Raw genomic sequence first — 21,082 nt, 5'->3', positions numbered from 1 at the left:
GCACCCGCCCCCCTCTCTACCAGCCCCCCTCCACCGTTTGCGTGTGTCGTGACCCCCCTCCCCCACGAAGTACCGCCCCCTCCTACTGCGTGCTCGCGGGTAGTGCTGTGAGGTCCGCTTCTGCGGGCCGCTTCGTCTCGCGTGCTTCGTCCCGTCGAGCGGGGAAGTGACCGGCGCTCCCCCCTGCGCCCCACCCCAGGTCGCGCGCCCCGCGGCGCTCTCGCTCCCGCTCCTCCGAACGGTTCCCTCGGCAGGGCCGCCGGGCCCACAGCCGCACCCGGAGCCGGACCCGGAGCCGGACTCGCAGCCGCAGCCGGAGTCGGAGCCGGAGCCGGACTCGCAGCCGGAGCTGGAGCCGGACTCCTCGGACTCGCAGCCGGAGCCGGACTCGCAGCCGCAGCCGGAGCCGATCACGAAGCCGGAACCGGAATCGGGGAAGGGGCCAGATGAGCGGCGGCCGCGGCCGGGGAAGCGGGCGCAGTCGGTCCCCGCGCAGTCGCTCCCCCTGCTCCCCCGCCCGGCCCCCGCGCGCCACGGCGCTCAAGCTCAGAGCCCCCCCCCCGGCCTCGGCGGTGGGGGGGGCGGCAGCATCCGCCGCCGCCGCTGCTGCTGCCGGAATCTCCACCGTGGCGGCGGCATCCTCCTCCTCCTTGTCGGGCTTCTCCGGGAACCCCCCGGGCGGCACGGCTGAGGCCGTCGGGCCCAGACTTAAAAAGTAAGAGCGCCCCGCTGCGTGCTTGCGAGAGCGTGTGTGTTTAACACGTGTGTGCGTGTGTGTGTTTAACACGTGTGTGTGTGTGTGGGGAGCGGTTGTGGAGAGAGTGGAGAGGATTCAGGACCATGGCAGTCTGCTAATGACCAGCTACGGTTTTACAGCAGAGGCTGTACTTGAGCAATTTACATCTGTTACAGATACAATGGGAGGCTGATTGGTGCCTGCGTGCGGTCGAGGGGATATCTCCCTATTGGTCAACCATGCTATGTGTGCTGATGATCTGGTGATTGCTGCCCACCAAAATTAAACACTTGCCTGGTTATTTTGTGCCATCAAACGCTCCACCTCCTCAACTCCCTATTGGTGATGAAGCAGTTCTGGAGAAAGTGGAGAGTTTAGCATGCCTGCGCAGTCTGCTTATGACCAGCTCCAGTTTGGCAGCAGAGGGCTCATTCCACATCAGCCGAGCAGCATCTTTTCAGCAGCTGTGTCACGCTGCTTTGTGGAAGCTACCTGGCTTGTCGCTTCACACAAATCTTTGGGTCTTCTTGGCCACAGTCATGCCCTTGTCTTTGCTTGTGAAATGTGGACCCCCCAAATAGAACAACTTCGCAGTCATAAACATTCAGGCTGGCCTGCCTACGATTTATCCTGGGTTCAACCAGGTTGGATTATGTGAGGAGTTCACAAATCCTTGAAAGATCTGGACACAGTCCCATCGATGAGCTACTCCAGCAGCAAGGCTGCGTTAGCTGGGTCATGTAGCCCGCATGCCAAGCCACCGCATGCCCAAGCAGCTTTTGCTTGACCGGATAGAGGGGGCTAAATGGGCCATGACACGGACTGGAATGATGTGGTCCGAGAGGATATGGAGGTGAGTGGACTTGGCAATGACTGGTGTCAAGATCGGCCTCTGTGAAGGCAGCTCGTGAAAGGTGCTACTGGGAAGTTGGAGGCAGACGCCTCGCAGCAAAACGGGAGGGCAAAGAAGCAACACTCACAACAACGAGTGGAGCACCGGGCAGCTAAAACACAACAAGTTGGCACAGTCGGGGGCACAGGTGGTGCATCTGCCGTCATCTCATTCAACCCATGGCACCAGGGTCTGTCCCGTGACCTGCCAAGTGCACCTGGCCTGGCACAGGCCCCGTGGTGACATCACCGTCACTTAGTGGCGAACGGTGGGTATCGATATTGGTGGGGAGCGGTTATCGCGCTGCGCTATGAACCCATCGACCCGAGTTCGGTTCCCGCTCATGGCCACCAACACCGGTGACAATGATCTGAACCGGTAGTGGCCTCCCTAAGGTCGGCTTGGCCTCCGTGCGTGTGCGTGCGTGGGTCTGTCCAGTGACCTGTTGATTGCAGAGTGCTCCTCGCTCATTGGGTTTTTGTGTTTTGCAGGCCGGACACACCGACTGGTAGAGAAACTGGAGCTGCCAAAGTCAGTAAGAATTTAGCTTTGTCTTTGTTTCAGCTGCCAGTCATGCAGACACCGTGTCTGTCTGCTCGTGCGTGTGCACGTGTGTGATTTAGTTTGTGTACGCGTGTGTGTACATGTGCGTGTATGTATCTTTGTGTGTGTGTGCATGTGTGTCTTTGTGCTTGTATGCATATGTGTGTACGTATGTGTGGGCAGTGGTGGCGCAGCAGTTAGGGCACTGCGCTACAAATCCGGCGACCCAAGTTCGAATGTCGCTCACGACCACCAACACCGGTGACGATTATCTGAATCAGTCCTGGGCCTCCACTAGATCTACTCGGCCTCAAACGAGTAACCTGTATACAACATGTAAAACATCACCACCGGGGAGAGAAAGTCGGCCGAGGCGTGGTGCTGGCCACCTTCCCGCTCGTGCGCCGCGCCGGCCTTCATCGGCGCTGCTCCTCGCTCACGGCACTTGCCCCCGACAGCCTGTGAAGGCTATCCGGGAGGGAGGGGGGGTGGAATCTTTGTCATTGTGTGTGCGTGCATTTGCACGTGTGACACGGTTGTCCAAAACTTGAGACCGTGTGCCAGTCGAAGTGAATCCTTTACTGGTGCAAACATCGTGGGTGACGCCGAATGCGCCGGCATCGCCGGTTCCCCCTCCCCCCTCTCTCTCGGCCAGAGCGCACGTCACCTCGTCTCTGGCGTGCGGAAACAAAAATACAAACGCACCGCCGCCACGCTTTGCCGACAATGACACTTGCCGGTTGCTCCGTTGGAACCACGCCTTGCCGACACCTTTTAGTTGGCGCGGTTGGCTACGTATGGTTGTGAAATAATTTCAACATACATACGTGCGTACTCGGCAGTGATCAGCGCCCCCCCCCCCCCCCACTGAGAGATATACGCGAGACTCGGTGAGGCTTGAGTGGCTAAACAAGCATAATTATTACTAATGTATTAACAGGTCAGATTGGTGCGTCTGGTCAGAGTGTTCAAGCCGGGGGGTCAGGGGTCAGGGTTTGTGTTGGGGAGAGGTGACCCAATCATCACGTTCATCATTTTCATCGTCAACAACAACAGCAGTAGCAGCAGGAGTTCTCCTTATCGAATTATCATCGTTGTGATCAGCTGTAGAAACATTAGCAACAGTGTCATTAGCTGCTGCAACGGCAGTATCATTATCAGCAGCAGCAGCATCATCACGAATGCCATTTTCCTGTAGACCGCAGAGTAAACCCACTATGGTCTGCGCTCCTTCAACGCAGGAGGAGGAGGAACAGCGAAACGACACGAACTCTCTCCTCTCTCTCTCTCGCTCTGCTGAAGCCCTCTCGGCGTGGCGAGCAGCAGCACCTCCACATTGGCGTCTGTCTCCTGGACACATCGTGTTGGGTTGCACGGCCACAGTCGCGCACCACTGTGGCCGTCTTCCGTTTTCCATTCGTGACGGAGATGTGGTGCAGCGTCGTCGGCCTGCTGATGATGATGTTCTGATGTGGCCGACGGTTACACCGCCGGTGTCTTGGAGGAAGATGCGGAATGTCAAAGCCAGGAGGAGGTGTACCATGATGACGTTTGGGTCTTGAAGGAGGAGGTGTTTATTATTCTAGACGTCCACGCTGTTCCCACGCGATGCACCAGCAGCGCGGCGGCGTTCTTCCGCATCATTGTGCTCGGAGTGACCCGAGTAATTAAGCTTAATTGCCCAATAAAAATAAAAAGATCCCGTGGGAAGGAAGCGCACGAAGTTACGAACATCGTCCTCATCATCGTCGTCGTTGTCACGCACCAACAACAATTCCTTGAATATGTCAGCCCACTCTCGGGACACAACGTGGCAAATTCGAGGTCTCCGTCTTAGCTTGCGATTATTTAAAGACCCCTGAGTTAATCAAGTTGTGGGATGCTAACAGAAGCATGGGGGGTTTGGGTGGAGGAGGGGTGGGGTGACGTCGAGGCAACGCCTGTCTGGCGTAGCTAATCGCCGCTGGAGTTTAGGTGGCACACCGAGTGTTGGCGGTGCGCGCGTGGCGCGTTAATGATGGCGGTGAGAGTCGTCGCTCACCGCGCCGCTCGCCGTGCCGTTCCGTTGCAGGCCAAGATGACGCCGCGGGAGAGGCTCAAGATCAAGATGCAGAAGGCTCTCAACAAGCAATGTGAGTCGCCACCCGCTCGCCGCGTCCGCCCCTAGACGCCGGGCGCGCTGACCACCCGCTTGCTGTACTGCCCACCCCTTCCCCCCACCCCCCCCCTGGAAAGACGCCGGTTCGATCTCCCGGCGGCGGCAGTTGGAACGGTGGAGCTCGTTTCTCAAATGTCGCGACCACCCACCACCCCTTATTCCTCCCCCAGCGGCGCCCTTGAGGTGTACACCACCGTTAGGTTGTGATAGGCGGCTCGTGTACGGTGGGGTGAAGTGTGGGTTCTCTTCTCGCCCCTGCGACCCGAGACGTCCCGGCCAGCCAGCGTCAAAGAGCAGACCAAACACGACAACTGGAAGGGCTCTCCAGAGCTCCCTCTAGCGGAGTTCGTGCCGTCGGCTGTGGCCACGAGTGAGCACTTGCAGGGGCTACGCATTCATCCGATGCCTTGAGCACCGTGAGTACACGCACCGTGCGTGCGTACGCACGCACGGTGCGTGTACTCACGGTGCGTGCACGCGCAATAACCCCGAAGCCCACTCGAGGCCCGGCGCCGCCCGCTGCTGTCTCACCGCATCACGAACGCCGGGAGCCACGTCGGTCACGCCGCTCGCGCCGACCGCAATCCCGGCAGCGTTAGGCGAGAGAGCGAGCGAGCGAGATGATGATGGCGGGCGTTTCGCGAGATTTAAATAACCGTTTGGGGCTGCTGCACCCTCTTTAGCTAGCCAGGCCCTCGGGCGGCGCGTTAATTTTTTAGCGTCCGCACTCTCCCCTCCGCGGCCGGATCGCTACCCTAACGAGCCGCGGGTCCGTCGGCGGCGGGGTTTGTCCCGAATTAAGTGTGACGAGCGCGGCGGCCGTGAGCCCGGACCGGGAGGCTGCGTGCCTAAGCCGACCTGACACTTTGAAATGCGCAGCGCCATCTTTTATGGATCGGCCGGGCCGCCACTCGGGGCCAGCGCGCGCGGACCGCCCCGCCGCCGCCGCCGCCGCTTTAGCGCTAATTAGAAGTGGCTGCGCGTGCGCTGCGGAGCATTAATTATTTAGGCTAATTGCTGCGTCCTCTCCACCCCGAGAAACACTCGCACACTCGCGCTCACGCGCTCGCAAAATAAAAGGGGGAGTGGGGGGCCGGCACCCCCCCACCCACCAACCCTCACCCCGATGTTCAATTGATAATTGTGAAAACTTTGCGGTCGTGTCGAGTGCTAATAGCGATTAACCCGATCGCTCGCCGCTCGTCGCACAAGCCACCACCTGTGGCTCGTGCTACCACCACCGCCGCCGCCACCACCGCCGCCGCCACCCCCCCCCACCACCACCACCACCCCCCCATCACTACCACCGCCGCCCCCCCCCCCGCCACTTGCACCGTCGCCGCCGTGCGGTGGGTTTCTCGATCGCGGCATCATCGGGCCTTAGGTCTCACCCGGGTCGGTCCGCGTCACCATCAACCCGGCACACCGCCTTGGGTATCACCCTCTCCTGGCTGCGGCATCTCGTCACGTAGCCACCATTTTCCAGCAGCTAGCCGGTGACCCGGTGACGCGTTCGGCGTGACGAACGCAGCAGCTCTGGGCATCGTGTCTGGCCACCCTGGCTCCCCCCCCCCCCTCACTGCCCCCTGCCCTCTCCCACCGTCACAGCGGCCTTTGCTTTGCTTTGCGCTGGACGGTAGCCGGACCGGGCGCCCACAATTGCAACTGGCGTTCGCCCCTAAGTAACGGTGACGTCACCACGGTGCTTGTGTGAATCTCAGATTCTTTACCCGTACCCGGCCGCACTAGGGTCGCAAACGGGTACCCGCACCCGATACCCGGCCGGGTACCCGTACCCGATACCCGGCCGGGTACGGGTAGCCGGGTATCGGGTAGGGTACGGGTATCGGGTACCCGATTGCGACCTCTGGGATGAAGCCATGTTGCAGGCGCGGGTGGGTTGATTCTAGGAACTTTAATTGTGAGAAGAGACAAGACGTTGGGAAATAAATGACAAACAGTGACTCACCGCCTACCCGTACCCGGCCGCACCAGGCTCGCAAATGGGTACCCGTACCCGACCGGGTACGGGTAGCCGGGTATCGGGTAGGGTACGGGTATCGGGTACCCGATTGCGACCTCTCGTCTCGGTACACTTGAAGGCGTGTGAATGCTCGGTCGCAGACCGCACACACTCACACACACGCACCGCACGCACACACTGCACGCACGCACCGGGTACACGCACCGCGTACACGCACCGTGTACACACACCGCGCACACGCACCGCACGCACGCACCATGCGTGCAGCGCCGTGGTCCTACCCTAACCGGTTAGCGGCGGTGATTGCGCCGCGACTTTCAACACTGTGCGGCGCCGCGTTGTCACGCGCCCCGGAACGCGCTGCTCACAGCCTCCGTGCCAATTTGCAGTTCTGGCGCTCCCGAAAAAAAATCCACAGCGTTCATTGAATATTAAATTCACCTTGTTTTTAATTGAATTTGTTCGTGGGTGGGTGGGGGGTGGTTTACCCCCACCACCATTCGCCCCCATCCCAAAAATAAATTCAAATTAATAATTATTTTTTTGATTGGATAAAAAAAACTGCATTCGCGAGTAAAACCCTGCGCCGAAATGTGAGCGCTGGAGGGCCGTGCGCGCGTTTGCGTGTGTCACGAGCTGGCGGCCTCGCTCGCTCGCCCCCCACCCATCCCATCCCACACGCACCCCCACCCCCCCTTCCTACCCACCCACCCACCTCGTTAATGTGTTGTCAACATCGCGTGTTTTATTAGCGCGCGACGTCGACTCGCAGGGAGAGGTTCCGGTCCCAAGCCGGCCACGGTTGGCCCACGCCATCGCCACATGCCGCCCGATGTTTCCCCGTGGTTCTGTCCCGTCGGTAGCTGTCGTGGTGGTGGTAGCGTAGACCATCATCATCACGGCGAACTCCGCCCACCACCCTCACAGCAGTGGCTCTTGGCCGGCCATCGGAATAAAGACGGCGGTCACCGCATCGCGTGGCGCTTTCAGATGCGCGTCTGGAACGCTCCTCCTTCCGATAGTAGGAAGGCACTGGAGCTATGCACTTGTAAATCATCATCATCAGATTTTAGATTGACAAACTCATGTTTTTAGAACTACTATTTGTGTTTAGTTTATTTCCCTTCCCCGGTCCGGCTACGTTCGGTGCGAAAGAAGGTCAACATACACATACACATACATACACGTACATACATGTACATACACGTACATACGTCGCAGTCCTGCATAGGAGATTCGGCCCTTGGTGCCACCTGGAGGGTCTCTCTTCTCTAAGAGCCGCTCCCAGCAGACACCCTGGCACCGGCGGCGGTGGCATGAGCAGGCAAACTGCAGGGCTGTTAACGTGCGGGCTCACGGAGGCAAACAAGATCGTCAAATGACACTGGTTGGGGGAGGGGGGGGACGATTAGAAACGATGTAGATCAGGTGGTTTAAGATGTACCCACTGAGGTATGAACTTATTTTTCAGAAGCGACCTGGCCACAAATGATAGCTCAAAAAAGTGGCTTATCATGTGGAAATTTATAGCAGCCAAAATACTCCAAATGATCGGTGGTCAGACCCCTGCTGCTGTGGCGACACCTTCCTGAAACCCGTCGTTGAGACTGCCTGGTGCTTGTCACTCCGCTGTTCAATGTGACCGTGAGAAACAGCGCTCCTGGATTCTGACCGTGAATGTGGACCTTTCACCAACACCCACCCCCCCCCCCTCTTGACCACAGATAAAGCCGATAAGAAGGCCGCACATCACAAACAGGCACAGCAAGCCCAGGAGAGAGAGGTGAGCGGGCGTGGGGGTGATTGAGTGTGGGGCTGTCTGTTTGGGTGAGTGAGTGTGTGGGTGAGCAGGTATAGAGCTGTGAGGATGTAGAGGTTGGCGGGTGTGGTGCTGGCCACCCTCCCCCATCGTGCACCGTGTCGGCCTTCCTAGGCGCTGCTGCTACTCGCAAACAGCACTTGTCCTGACAGCCTGTTAAAGGCTACACGGGGTGTCTTTGTCTCTGTCTACACACGCGTGTGCGAGCGAGCATATTTGCGGTGCATGCGTTCGCTTGGCTTGACTTGTTTTCACCGTGCGCTCTTTAAACAGTGCGAGTATTTTACCCAAACTGTTGCCGAGATTGCCATTCGGGGTAATGGTGCCGCAGTTTCGCCAGCGCCACGCAAATGAGCGGCACTTTTTATTATTATTAAATAAATAAATCCAGCGGTTGGCTACAATTATTTACACTTCTCCAAAATGTAATTAGGATTACACCCCATTAAATTTTTATACAGAATGCAATTACAATAGCATTCACTTTTATGTAAAGATGCGCATGTCTGCTGTGCGTGTCCGTGCGTACACGTGTCTGTGTGTCGGGGAGCGGTGGCGCAGCGGTTAGCGCTCCGCTCTACGAACCCGGCTTCGAGCCGAGTTCGATTCCACGCTCAAAACCAGCAGTGACGATTATCCGAATCGGTTCTGGGCCTCACCTTGGTCGACTCAACCTCAAAATGAGCACCCGGTGCAGTGTGTAAACATCGCCACTGGGGAGACAAAGGGGGCGGGGGGGGTGGGGGGCACCTTCTGGGTGCGTCGTCGCGAGCCGCTGGACGACGTGATGATGCTCTCGGTGCTGCTGCTGCTGCTGCTGTGGTTGTTGTGGCCCCTAGGAGCGCGAGCATGAGCTGAGGGCGCTGGCTCGACGAATGCGACAAAAGTAAGAGGCGTCGTAGTCGGAACCCCCACCACCCCGTGATTATTGGCAAGACACCGTGACGTTACCGTGAACACTGTCGCGACGTAGCGAGTGACTGCTGCGTCGTGCTCAGCCCACGGGCGATTGGTCCCCAGGCGCCCGGCGCAAGTTACCGTTTGACGGCGATTTGCTTTTTTATTTTGGTTACACAGGCTCTCGTAAATGAGCCTCTTATCCTGGTCTCCTGAGTTCCGCCTCGCCTCGTTAACTTAACGACGTTCAGTGATGCTGCTGCGGCATTGGCAGTGGTGCACAAACAACAACAACTCAACCCCTGACCTCTGACCCGTGCGCCGTGTAACCCGGGATACAGGGAGAGGGAGAAGGACCGCGATGAGTGGGACGACGATCGGCACGACTACCGGGAGCGCCGCAGCCGCTCGGGCAGCCCCAAGCACGGTGAGGAGCACCCGCAACGCTCTCCCAGTGGCGCCCGGGTTCCCCGAGTCTCCCCGTCATGCCGAGCCTCTCCCTGCCTCTCCCTGCCTCTGTCTGCCTCTCCCTGCCTCTCCCTGCCTCTCCCTGCCTCTCCCTGCCTCTGTCTGCCTCTCCCTGCCTCTGTCTGCCTCTGTCTGCCTCTGTCTGCCTCTGTCTGCCTCTGTCTGCCTCTGTCTGCCTCTCCCTGCCTCTCCCTGCCTCTCCCTGCCTCTCCCTGCCTCTCCCTGCCTCTCCCTGCCTCTCCCTGCCTCTGTCTGCCTCTGTCTGCCTCTGTCTGCCTCTGTCTGCCTCTGTCTGCCTCTGTCTGCCTCTCCCTGCCTCTCCCTGCCTCTCCCTGCCTTTCCCTGCCTCTCCCTGCCTCTCCCTGCCTCTCCCTGCCTCTCCCTGCCTCTCCCTGCCTCTCCCTGCCTCTGTCTGCCTCTGTCTGCCTCTGTCTGCCTCTGTCTGCCTCTCCCTGCCTCTCCCTGCCTCTCCCTGCCTCTCCCTGCCTCTCCCTGCCTCTCCCTGCCTCTGTCTGCCTCTGTCTGCCTCTGTCTGCCTCTGTCTGCCTCTGTCTGCCTCTGTCTGCCTCTGTCTGCCTCTGTCTGCCTCTGTCTGCCTCTGTCTGCCTCTGTCTGCCTCTCCCTGCCTCTCCCTGCCTCTCCCTGCCTCTCCCTGCCTCTCCCTGCCTCTCCCTGCCTCTCCCTGCCTCTCCCTGCCTCTCCCTGCCTCTCCCTGCCTCGCCCTGCCTCGCCCTGCCTCTCCCTGCCTCTCCCTGCCTCTCCCTGCCTCTCCCTGCCTCTCCCTGCCTCTCCCTGCCTCTCCCTGCCTCGCCCTGCCTCGCCCTGCCTCTCCCTGCCTCTCCCTGCCTCTCCCTGCCTCTCCCTGCCTCTTCCTGCCTCTCCCTGCCTCGCCCTGCCTCGCCCTGCCTCTCCCTGCCTCGCCCTGCCTCGCCCTGCCTCGCCCTGCCTCGCCCTGCCTCTGTCTGCCTCTGTCTGCCTCTCCCTGCCTCGCCCTGCCTCTGTCTCTTACTCTGCAGTTTTGCGGAGAGAACGCCCATCTCTTGAGTTTCCTCCCACGTCTCGTCCCGCGTCTCGTCCCGCGTCGTCTCCCGTGTATTGTCCCGTGTCTCCTCCCGTGTCTCCTCCCGTGTCTCATCCCGTGTCTCTTCCTGCCCACAGGTCGAGACTACGGCTCCTCCTCCTACAAGTCCAGGTACACCTCACTCGCCACTCTCTCACTCACTCGCCACTCTCTCACTCACTCGCCACTCTCTCACTCACTCGCTCACTTCTCGACATGCTCATGAACTCACTCAGTCACTTGCTCATTCGCTCTCCCACTCAATAACGTTTTTCACTCACTCACACTCTCACCTTCTCACTCACCCTCTCACCTTCTCACTCACCCACACACCCCCACCCACTTGTCTACTCAACTTCTCACGCACTCATCCACCCATTCATATACTCATTCAGTCTCTCACTCACCCACCCGCTCACTCGCTCACTTTTGTCTGTCTTTCTCATTCTGTCTCTCTCTGTCATTCTAGTCGTTCTCACTTTGTCTCCATGTGCGTCTCTCTCGCATAACACGACTGTTTTGCATACCATTCTGCAGCACTCATACCACCACCACTGTCACCACCTACACCACAATCATCACCACCGCCACTCACATCACCATCCACACTACCGCCACCACTACTGCCACCACTACCACCGCCACCACTACCGCCACCGACACCACTACCACCACCGACACCACTATCATCACCACTACCACCACCGCCACCACTACCACCACCACTACCGCCACCACCACCACTATCGCCACCACTACTGCCACCGCCACCACCACCGACACCACTACTGCCACAGCCACCACTACCGCCACCGACACCACTATCATCACCACTACCACCACCGCCACCACTACCACCACCACTACCGCCACCACCACCACTATCGCCACCACCACCACTATCGCCACCACTACTGCCACCGCCACCACTACCGCCACCACTACCACCGACACCACTACTGCCACAGCCACCACTACCGCCACCGCCACCACTATCATCACTAGCGCTACTTACACCGCCACCGCCACGCGTGCACAATTAGCGCTGGGTTGGCCGGCGCGCTCTCTGGTACCGGCGCGGCGCTGGCATCGATTTTTGGCGGTGGGTAGCCGCGCGCGGCAGAGGCGCCGGTAATTGAATTGCGCGGGCCTCTTTGTGTTATTTCTTTCGAGTTTTGGGTCAGGCGAGCTTCCCGAGACGGGCTGAGCTCGGTGCCCCACCCCCCCCTCGTTAATAATGCACGAGGTTTGATGTCTCTCTTTGTTGCCGGTGGCTCACACGGGGAGTTCTGTTGCGAGCGATCACACCGCTCTCGGTGACTTACACGGACACCCCAGAATAGAGACCAACAGGCTCGCACAGAGACCCACAGGCTCGCACAGAGACCTACAGGCTCTCACAGAGACCTACAGACTCGCACAGAGACCTACAGATTCGCACAGAGACCGACAGGCTCACACGGAGACCTACAGACTCGCACAGAGACCTACAGGCTCGCACAGAGACTCATGCAGAGACCGACAGACTCACACGGAGACTCATGCAGAGATCGACAGACTCGCACCCACAGACTCACACGGAGACTCATGCAGAGACCGACAGACTCGCACCCATAGACTCACACGGAGACTCATGCAGAGACCGACAGACTCACATTCACAGACTCGCATGGAGACTCGTGCAGAGACCAACAAACTCACACCCACAGACTCACATGGAGACTCATGCAAAGACCGACAGACTCACACCTACAGACTCGCATGGAGACTCATGCAGAGACCGACAGACTCGCACCCACAGACTCACACGGAGACTCATGCAGAGACCGACAGACTCACATTCACAGACTCACATGGAGAATCATGCAGAGACCAACAGACTCGCACCCACAGACTCACACGGAGACTCATGCAGAGACCGAGAGGCTCGCACCCACAGACTCACACGGACATCGACAGACTCACACATGGACCCATAGACTCACACCCATAGATACACAGACACCCATAGACTCGCACTCACAGGCACTCACACACAGACTCGCATGGAGACCCACAGGCTGTGGTGGTGTTGGTGTTTGTGGTGGTGGCGATGATTGTGGTTGTTGGCAGCGGTGTTGGTGGAGGTGCTAATAGTGGCTTCTCTCACCGAGTTGACTAGACGACACCAACTACGGAATCAGAATCTTTATTTATTTATCCCGGAGGAATCTGTAGAGCTGTGAAGCTCTTTTCACAGATTTTCAATCAACAAAAACAAACCCTCCCCACGTGCGCTCACATTCACAATGGCAACTTTTGCCGTTTACAGCATTGTTATTATAATTCTTAGTACGATTATTATACATATTGTTTACACGCAGTGGTATTGTAATTCTTAGTACGATTATTATACATATTGTTTGTGTTGGGTGGAGGGGTGTTGGGGGAGTAGGGGGGGGTTAAGTGGAGCCGTGCGGTAATTTTCTGGTTGTGAGCCCTGCCAAGAGGTGGACTAAATGATCGCGGTTCTCAACCTGTGTACGTGTGTACGTGTGCACGTGTGCACGTGTGTTTTTGTGTGAGTAATATGCGTGCGTGCGTGTATGAATGTTTGTCTTTGTGTGTATTTGTGAGTACATTGCATGTGTGTAACCGCGTGAATGTATAGTGTGTGTGAGTGTGCTGGCCCCCCACCCCCTCGTGTGCCATGTCGCCCTTCATAGGCCCCAACAGTCTGTGAAGGCAATACGATCTTTGTGTGTTTGTAAGTGTGTAGTGTAGCGGTTACCGTGGTGTTGGCCATGCCGCTCATGGCCAAAACCTGTGACGATTATCTGAACCCGTCTTGGGCCTCCCCTAAGTCGACTCAGCCTAAAATGAGTACCTGGTGCGGTGGTGTGGAGTAAACATCGCCACTTGAGGAGGCAAAGGCGGTCGGGCGTGGTGCTGGCCACCCACCCCCTCGTGTGCCGTTCTGTCCTTCTATGAAGGCTAGCAGCTGTTGCAGGCTATCCGGGGATCTTTGTCTCTGTGTGTATGTGGAGAGCGGTTACCTCGCGGTTAGCGGACTGCGCTACGAACCCGGCGACCCGACTTTAATTCCCGCTCACGATCAACACCAGTGACGATTATCTGAACCGGTTACTGGGCCTCCTCTAGATAGACTCAACCTCAAATGAGTACCTGGTGCAGTGTTTAAACATTGTCACTTGGGAGGAAGACAAAGGCGGCCGAGCGTGGTGCTGGGCACCCGCCCCCTCGTGCGCCGTGCCGGCCTTCATAGGTGCTGCTCGCTAACAGCACTTGCCCCAACAGTCTGCTCGGCTATACGGGGGATTTTTGACTTTGTCATATTTGTGTATGTATGTGTGTGTGCTCGTGCGCGCGATAAAATATTTTGGTGTGTGTGCATGCGTGCACACATCTATATACATATTAGTGCTTTTTAAATGTGTGTGTGTGCGCGTGTATTGCGTGTGTATATGTGTGTGTGTGTGTTTTGGGTGTGCGTGTATTTGCGTGTACATGTGTGTGTATAGTATATGTGTGTGTAGTATGTGTATATAGCGTATGTGAGTGTGTGTGTCTATCGTGTGTATAGTGTGTAGTGTGTATAGTACGTGTGTGTATAGTGAGTGTGTGTGTATAGTGTACATGTGTGTATAGTATGTGTGTGTGTGTATATAGTGTATGTGTGTGTGTATCGTGTGTGTATAGTGTATGTGTGTGTGTATCGTGTGTATATAGTGTATGTGTGTGTATCGTGTGTATATAGTGTATGTGTGTGTATCGTGTGTGTGAGTGTCTGTGTGTATAGTGTATGTGAGTGTGTGTATGTGTGTGTATCGTGTGTGTATAAAATCACACGGAGGCAGTGATTTTTATTTTATTTTACTTTTATTAATTTTATTTTTTTACCTACGTGACTTTACCGAAAAAACCTAAGAATATAGTGTATGTGTGTGTGAGTGTGTGTGTATCGTGTGTGTGAGTGTGTGTGTGAGTGTGTGTGTATCGTGTGTGTGAGTGTGTGTGTGTGTGTATCGTGTGTGTGAGTGTGTGTGTGTTGCGGGGCTAATTTGACACTCAAGTCAGGTCAGCGCGCAAAACGAATGTCTTCTCGTCAGCTCGGCGCAGTGCGTCCCTTCTCGCTGTTGATCTTTCTACTGCCCCGCTTGACACCGAGCTCCGTTCGTGCGGGGGGCGGGGGGGTGGTGGGTAGGGGGGTGGTGGGCGGGGAGGAGCCCCCCCCCACCACCACCCCCCCCGCCCACCCGTTGCCGCCACCTCCTCCGCCACATTGCCATAAAAAACCCGGAGAGAGAATATCTAATTTTTAATTCTAATAAGCGCGTGCGGTGCAATGGAAATGTCAGAGCGAGTGGATGATTATAGGAGCGGGTCCTGGCACAGCGAGCTGCATTGTCGCTGTAATTGGATTGTCAGTGAGGTGCAAACGCGTCCCCCTTTTTTTTATTATTTATTTTTTCTCGCCGTACAAGCTACCACCTCCGCCACCGCCATTGGCACCCTCCCACACCTCCTTCCTCCCTCCACGCTCGTGTGTTCATGTACCGGGGCGTGCGTGCGTGCGTGCGCGCGCGGGTGTATGTGTGTGTGCGCGATGTGTAAACATCGCCACGAGGGGACAAAGGCGGCCGGGCATGGTGCTGGCCACCCACCTTTGTTTTTGTCTTTGTGTGCATGCGTGTATGTATGTGTGCGTGTGTGTATGTACGCGTTGTGTGCATGCGTGTATGTATGTGTGTGTGCTCGGGGAGTGGAGGCGCAGAGGTTAGCACGCCGCGCTACAACCCCGGCGACCTGAGTTGGTTTCCTCGCCTGTGAAAAATATCGATGTAGAATAATTGAACAGGTAGTGGACCTCCCCTAGGTCGACTTAGCCTGAAATTAGTGCCTAGTACGATATGTAGACATCGCTACTCGTGAGATAAAGGTGGCCGGGCGTGGTGGTGGCCTCCCACCCCCCTCGTATACCGTGCAGGCCTTCGTAGGTGCTCGCTAACAGCACTTGCCCAGAACGTCTGTTCAGGTTACACGGGGGATCTTTGTGTTTGGGTGAGAAGCGGTGGCCGGTGACACCAAGTTCGTTCCCCCGCTCGCGGCCAACATCGGCGGTGAACGGTCCCTACCCCCGGTGTGTTTGAACCGCCGCTAGATGTGGAACGATCCCTACCCCCGGTGTGTTTGAACCGCCGCTAGATGTGGAACGATCCCTACCCCCGGTGTGTTTGAACCGCCGCTAGATGTGGAACGATCCCTACCCCCGGTGTGTTTGAACCTTCCCGCTAGATGTGGAACGATCCCTACCCCCGGTGTGTTTGAACCGCCGCTAGATGTGGAACGATCCCTACCCCGGGTGTGTTTGAACCTTCCCGCTAGATGTGGAACGATCCCTACCCCCGGTGTGTTTGAACCGCCGCTAGATGTGGACTCGGCGCTGAGAAGGACAAAGGGTGGCCGTGTGGCCCACGCCCGCCACCGCGGGTGGCGGTCACCAGCGGCACTTTGCCTCCACGCCCGCGTAGGCTACACAGAGGCGGGGGCACCTTTGTCTGTGGTGCGCGCACGGTGGGCGGCGGGGGGCGGCGTGAAGTTTCTGCGTCGCGTTGTCGGTTGCGGGGGGCCCCCGGACCGGGCCCCCCATACGCTCCTCGCCACGGCCCCACGAGGGGGGGGGGGGGCCTGTACGCTTGGCGAGCCGCACGTCAACAACAACAACAACAATAATCGTCGTCGTCGCGATACTTTATTATTCAGCGGCGCCTTCCTCCGTAGGTGGAGCAGCAGCAGGCCCGCTGCGGCTCACCACGTGAACGTCTCGACGCCGTGCGAGACGGCGTCCCGCGGCGCTAGTCGGTAATGACCCTGTGCCCGTGCCCGTGTGTGCGTGCTCGTGCGGCGTTCAAAGAAAGAAAATAATATCTTGAGGGGAGGCTTTGGGGGCAGTTGACCCTTCTTGGTTGCGCGTGGAGAGCGAGGCCGGCGGTGGCGGTGGAGCGGAGGGTCAGAGTTGGCGGAGACTGCGCCGGTTCACACCGCGAGAGGGTGGGGGGGGGGGGTTGGGCCGCGGTGCCGATGACCGGTTTGGTGGGTGCGGCGCAGGTCTTGTGGGGCGGGGGGGGTGGGTGTGGAGGGGGGAGTGGGCCCATCACGTGGCTGTTATCCTACGGGGAGAGAGCGAGAGAGGGGGGCGCCCCGCCCCCCCCCCGGCACTCGGCCCTTGCCAAGTGGCACAGGCCAGGGACGGGCGGCAGCGCCCGGCGGCTTTGAAGGCCAGAAGGAGGAAGCGCGCGGACCCCGATGGGCGAGCGTCGCCCGGTAGCAGACGCGGAGCGGCGCGCTACCGGCAACGGCGAACCACCACGAAAAAAACAACACGATTCATTATTTATTTTAAACCTCGCGGAGGGGGAGAAGGAAACGCGCGTTGGGCTCTTGTGGGGCCCTCGGACAGGAAGTGGCTGCAATGGGCCCCCCCCCTCTTCCCTGTTCTTCAAAGGTGGCCGTGCCGCCTGGTGCGGCCGCCGTGCCGCCTGGCGCGCGTTCAAGGGCTCCTGACGAAGGCGCGAGGCCCTTCCCGCTCGCCGCGACGCTTCCTGGGAGCGCGGGGGGAATCGCGGGGGAATCACGGGGGAAGCGCGGGGGAAGCAAGGGGAGGGGCGCGGGGGAAGCGCGGGGAGGGGCGCTCGCCACGGCATTGGCATCGGGCACGAGAACACCTCGCGTCCAGCTCACCGTCACCGCCCCCCCCCCCACCATCCACCACCATAGTAGCCACTGGAGGGGCTTTGTTGTACGTATCTTTAATTTTATTAGCACCGTTATGTAGCCAACCGTGCTAATCAAAGGTGCGAGGAAGGACAACAAACTAATGATGTTATTAGCGCAAAGCTTGTTTAGCGGTGGCTAGGAGATGTTAACTCCCTCGTCTGGTATGCGGGAGGTCGTGCGTTTGATCCCGACCCTGACGCCTGCTGCTGTATATTTGCAGTTTGCGTCTCTCCCCGTGGTCACGCTTTTTTTTCTCTCCGCATCCTCTGGTTTTTCCCTCCACATGTATAACACTGTGGAACAAATTTTAGTATTTTTTTTATTCCTGGGTTGTAAGTGTTATTTTCTAATTGCTTATGCCTCAAAAGTACAGAACATTTCTGTTATTCCCCACAAACCTCTCTTTGTGTTAGTCTATGGGGTCCCTGTTAGTCTTTGGGTCCCTGTGTTAGTCTATGGTTCTCTGTGTGGTGAGTCTATGGGTCTCTGTGTGGTGAGTCTCTACGGGTCTCTGTGTTAGTCTATGGTTCTCTGTTGTGGTGAGTCTATGGTTCTCTGTTGTGGTGAGTCTATGGGTCTCTGTGTTAGTCTATGGGTCTCTGTGTTAGTCTATGGGTCTCTGTGTGGTGAGTCTGTGGGTCTCTGTGTGGTGAGTCTACGGGTCTCTGTGTGGTGGTGAGTCTATGGGTCTCTGTGTGGTGGTGAGTCTATGGGTCTCTGTGTGGTGAGTCTACGGGTCTCTGTGGTGAGTCCACGGGTCTCTGTGTGGTGAGTCTGTGTGTCTCTGTGTGGTGAGTCTATGGGTCTCTGTGTGGTGAGTCTATGGGTCTCTGTGTGGTGGTGAGTCTATGGGTCTCTGTGGTGAGTCTACGGGTCTCTGTGTGGTGAGTCTACGGGTCTCTGTGGTGAGTCTACGGGTCTCTGTGTGGTGAGTCTACGGGTCTCTGTGGTGAGTCTACAGCTGTCATCGTGCTTTCTCACTATCCCGGAGTGAAGCATTGCATAGCTCTCCCCCCCACCATCCCCCCCTCACCCCCCAGGGCGTTGTAATACGCGTGCCGTCTCGTTCGCGCTACCAGCGTGCGGCCGCAGAAAGCACTTCTTCTGTGCCCCCCCTGCCAGCGCCGCACCCCTGCCCCCTCGCCCCACCCCCCCATACCCCACCAACGCTTCCCTTTCAATCACAGCACCTCTGCCGCCTCCCCTCCCTCACTGCTCCCTCTCCTCCGTGCGACGGCAGTGGCGCTGCTGCTTCACGTCCCATCGTCACCGTGTACACGCCACCAACACCGCCTCCAACACCGCCACCAACACCGCCACCAACACCGCCACCAACACCGCCACCAACACCGCCACTAACACCGCCACCAACACCGCCTCCAACACCGCCACCAACACCGCCACCAACACCGCCACCAACACCGCCACCAACACCGCCACCAACACCGCCACCAACACCGCCACCAACACCGCCACCAACACCGCCACCAACACCGCCACCAACACCGCCTCCAACACCGCCACCAACACCGCCACCAACACCGCCACCAACACCGCCACCAACACCGCCACCAACACCGCCACCAACACCGCCACCAACACCGCCACCAACACCGCCACCAACACCGCCACCAACACCGCCACCAACACCGCCACCAACACCGCCAACGACAGCCATGTGGTTCCTCACCACTCGGTGACTGCTGCTGCTGCTGACTTCCTGCTCCTCGTCTGTGGTTCCTCCTCCTGGCACCTCTGAGTCGTCCTCTCTCTCTCAGAGTCGTCCTCTCTCTCTGAGTCATCCTTTCTCTCCGAGTCGTCCTCGCTACCTGTGAGGGCGATGAGCGGATATTGTTTGGCGGAATTACATCAGAAACTGTAATCATAATAATGATGTCACGTAATAATTATACTGCCACGTTTTCACGCGCCCCCCCACCCCCCAGTGTCGCCCGCTGTGCACGCAGAGACGCGCTCGGCCTGCCTCGACGAGACCTTCGCAAGTATCGAGGTTCTGTTGAACGTCGAGAAACGTGTCTCCGTCTCTCCCCCCTCTTCTTCGTTTTCCGTGGTCCTCCTCCCTGCCCCCCCCCCCCGTGTCCCCCACAGGAAGTCTCGGTCACGGAGCCGCTCTCTGTCACGCTCGCGCTCCCGCTCGCGATCACGGAGCCTCCACCGCTACAGCCGCCACTAGGGAGAGACACGCGGGGTCACCGGGGCGACGAGGTCCTCGGGATCGCCACGGCGACGAGGTCCTCGGGATCGCCACGGCGACGAGGCCTTCGAGGTCACCGCGGCAACGAGGCCTTCGCTGTCACCACGGCAACGAGGCCCTCGCTGTCACTGTGGCTACGAGGCCCTCGCGGTCATCCTGGCGACGAGGCCCTCGGGGTCATCGTTGCAACGAGGCCCTGGCTGTCACCTTGGCGACGAGGGCTCGCGGTTACCGCGGCGACGAAGTCCTCGGGGGACCGAAACGACGAGGCCCTCGGCGAGGTTCTCGCGATCGCCGTGGCGATGAGGCCTCCAGAGTGACTGCGTGGCGGCAACGAGACCTCGGTTACCGTGGCGACGGGGCCTCAGGATGACCGTGGCGACGAGGCCCTCGGGGTAACCACGGTGGCGAGGCCTCGGGGTTACCGTGGCAATGAGGCCTCGAGGTTACCACGACTACCTGGCCCTCGGGGTAACCACGGTGGCGAGGCCTCGGGGTTACCACGACAACCTGGCCCTCGGGGTAACCGCGGCGACGAGGCCTCGGGGTAACCGCGGTGTACGAGTAACTGCAATGCTTTGATGGGGGGGGCGGGGGGGGGGGCGCTGGGGGGGTGGTGACCGCGCCCCAATTGTAAGTGCTCCTCTTGGTGTAACGATGGCCACCCCCCCTCTCGCCACACACCCACCCACCAAACCCGCCTGCTCGCTCACCTGACAACTCAAACCACTCGATCACCCATGAGTCCACCTGCTCACTTTCCCACCCGCCATCTCACCCGACCGCTCGCCAGCTCGCCCACCCACCCACCCGCCTGCCTGCCTGCCGCTGTAGAACATTGCTCGCCACCGGTGTTAGCCGTGGCGAGCAATCGGAATTTGCCTCACCGGTTTCACATCACGGTGCGCTCACCACTGCGCCACCGCTCCACCCCAACGCCTCTCGCCCCCCTCTCCCCCGTCCGGGTTATTGCACTCGGGCGCCTCGCCTTCACACGCACACGGCAAAGACGAAGATCCCCCGTATAGCCACGACGCACTGTTTGGGCAAGTGCTGTTCGCAAGCACCTATGACGAGTGGGTGGCCATCACCACGCCCAGCCCCCTTTGTCTCCCCAGTGACGATTACACACCGCACCAGGTACTCATTTTTGAGGCTTAGTCGAGCTCGGGGAGGCCCAGGATCGGTTCAAATAATCGTCACCGCTGTGGGAGGCCGTGCCGCCGGGTTCCTCGGGCCGCTACCGCTCCCCCATCGACATGCACACTGACGCACTCACACTGACACGCTCACACTGACACGCACACACCGAGACGCTCACACTGACACACTTACACTGACACACGCACACTGACACACTGACACGCACACTGACACACACACTGACACTCACACTGACACACGCACACTGACACGCTCACACTGACACGCTCACACTGACATGCACACACTGAGACACTCACACTGACACACACTGACACACGCACACTGACACACTGACACGCACACTGACACACACACTGACACGCACAC

General features: G+C 58.7%; 3 protein-coding genes across 6 annotated transcripts in view; all 3 read left to right on the top strand.

Annotated features, from left to right (window-relative positions):
- Positions 1-4,294, top strand: part of LOC144949029 (CLK4-associating serine/arginine rich protein-like) — a 25,830-nt gene extending 21,536 nt beyond the window's left edge. For 2 of the 4 annotated variants that reach the window (XM_078878816.1, XM_078878815.1), the window contains exons 14-16: positions 200-715; positions 2,120-2,159; positions 4,243-4,294. In XM_078878816.1, the coding sequence (XP_078734942.1) occupies positions 200-691 (492 nt within the window). In that variant the 3' untranslated portion in view covers positions 692-715; positions 2,120-2,159; positions 4,243-4,294. Of the gene's footprint in view, positions 1-199; positions 716-2,119; positions 2,164-4,242 lie in introns of those variants that run through there. The other 2 variants (XM_078878818.1, XM_078878819.1) reach the window with 2 other exon arrangements.
- Positions 1-21,082, top strand: part of LOC144949033 (ectonucleoside triphosphate diphosphohydrolase 5-like) — a 274,189-nt gene that overhangs the window by 81,901 nt on the left and 171,206 nt on the right. The window lies entirely within an intron of this gene.
- LOC144949030 (uncharacterized) lies at positions 2,177-21,082 on the top strand. The gene is made up of 6 exons (XM_078878820.1): positions 2,177-4,303; positions 8,038-8,096; positions 8,972-9,018; positions 9,371-9,456; positions 10,656-10,689; positions 19,444-21,082. The coding sequence occupies exons 1-6, from the start codon at positions 4,186-4,188 to the stop codon at positions 19,526-19,528; spliced, it is 429 nt and encodes a 142-aa protein (XP_078734946.1). The 5' UTR covers positions 2,177-4,185; the 3' UTR covers positions 19,529-21,082.

The sequence above is a fragment of the Lampetra fluviatilis genome, chromosome 52, assembly GCF_964198595.1.
Source record: "Lampetra fluviatilis chromosome 52, kcLamFluv1.1, whole genome shotgun sequence".
Classification (NCBI taxonomy): Eukaryota; Metazoa; Chordata; class Hyperoartia; order Petromyzontiformes; family Petromyzontidae; genus Lampetra; species Lampetra fluviatilis.
The sequence above is the reverse complement of the archived record's forward strand: the minus strand, read 5'-3'. Positions and strand labels throughout refer to the sequence as shown.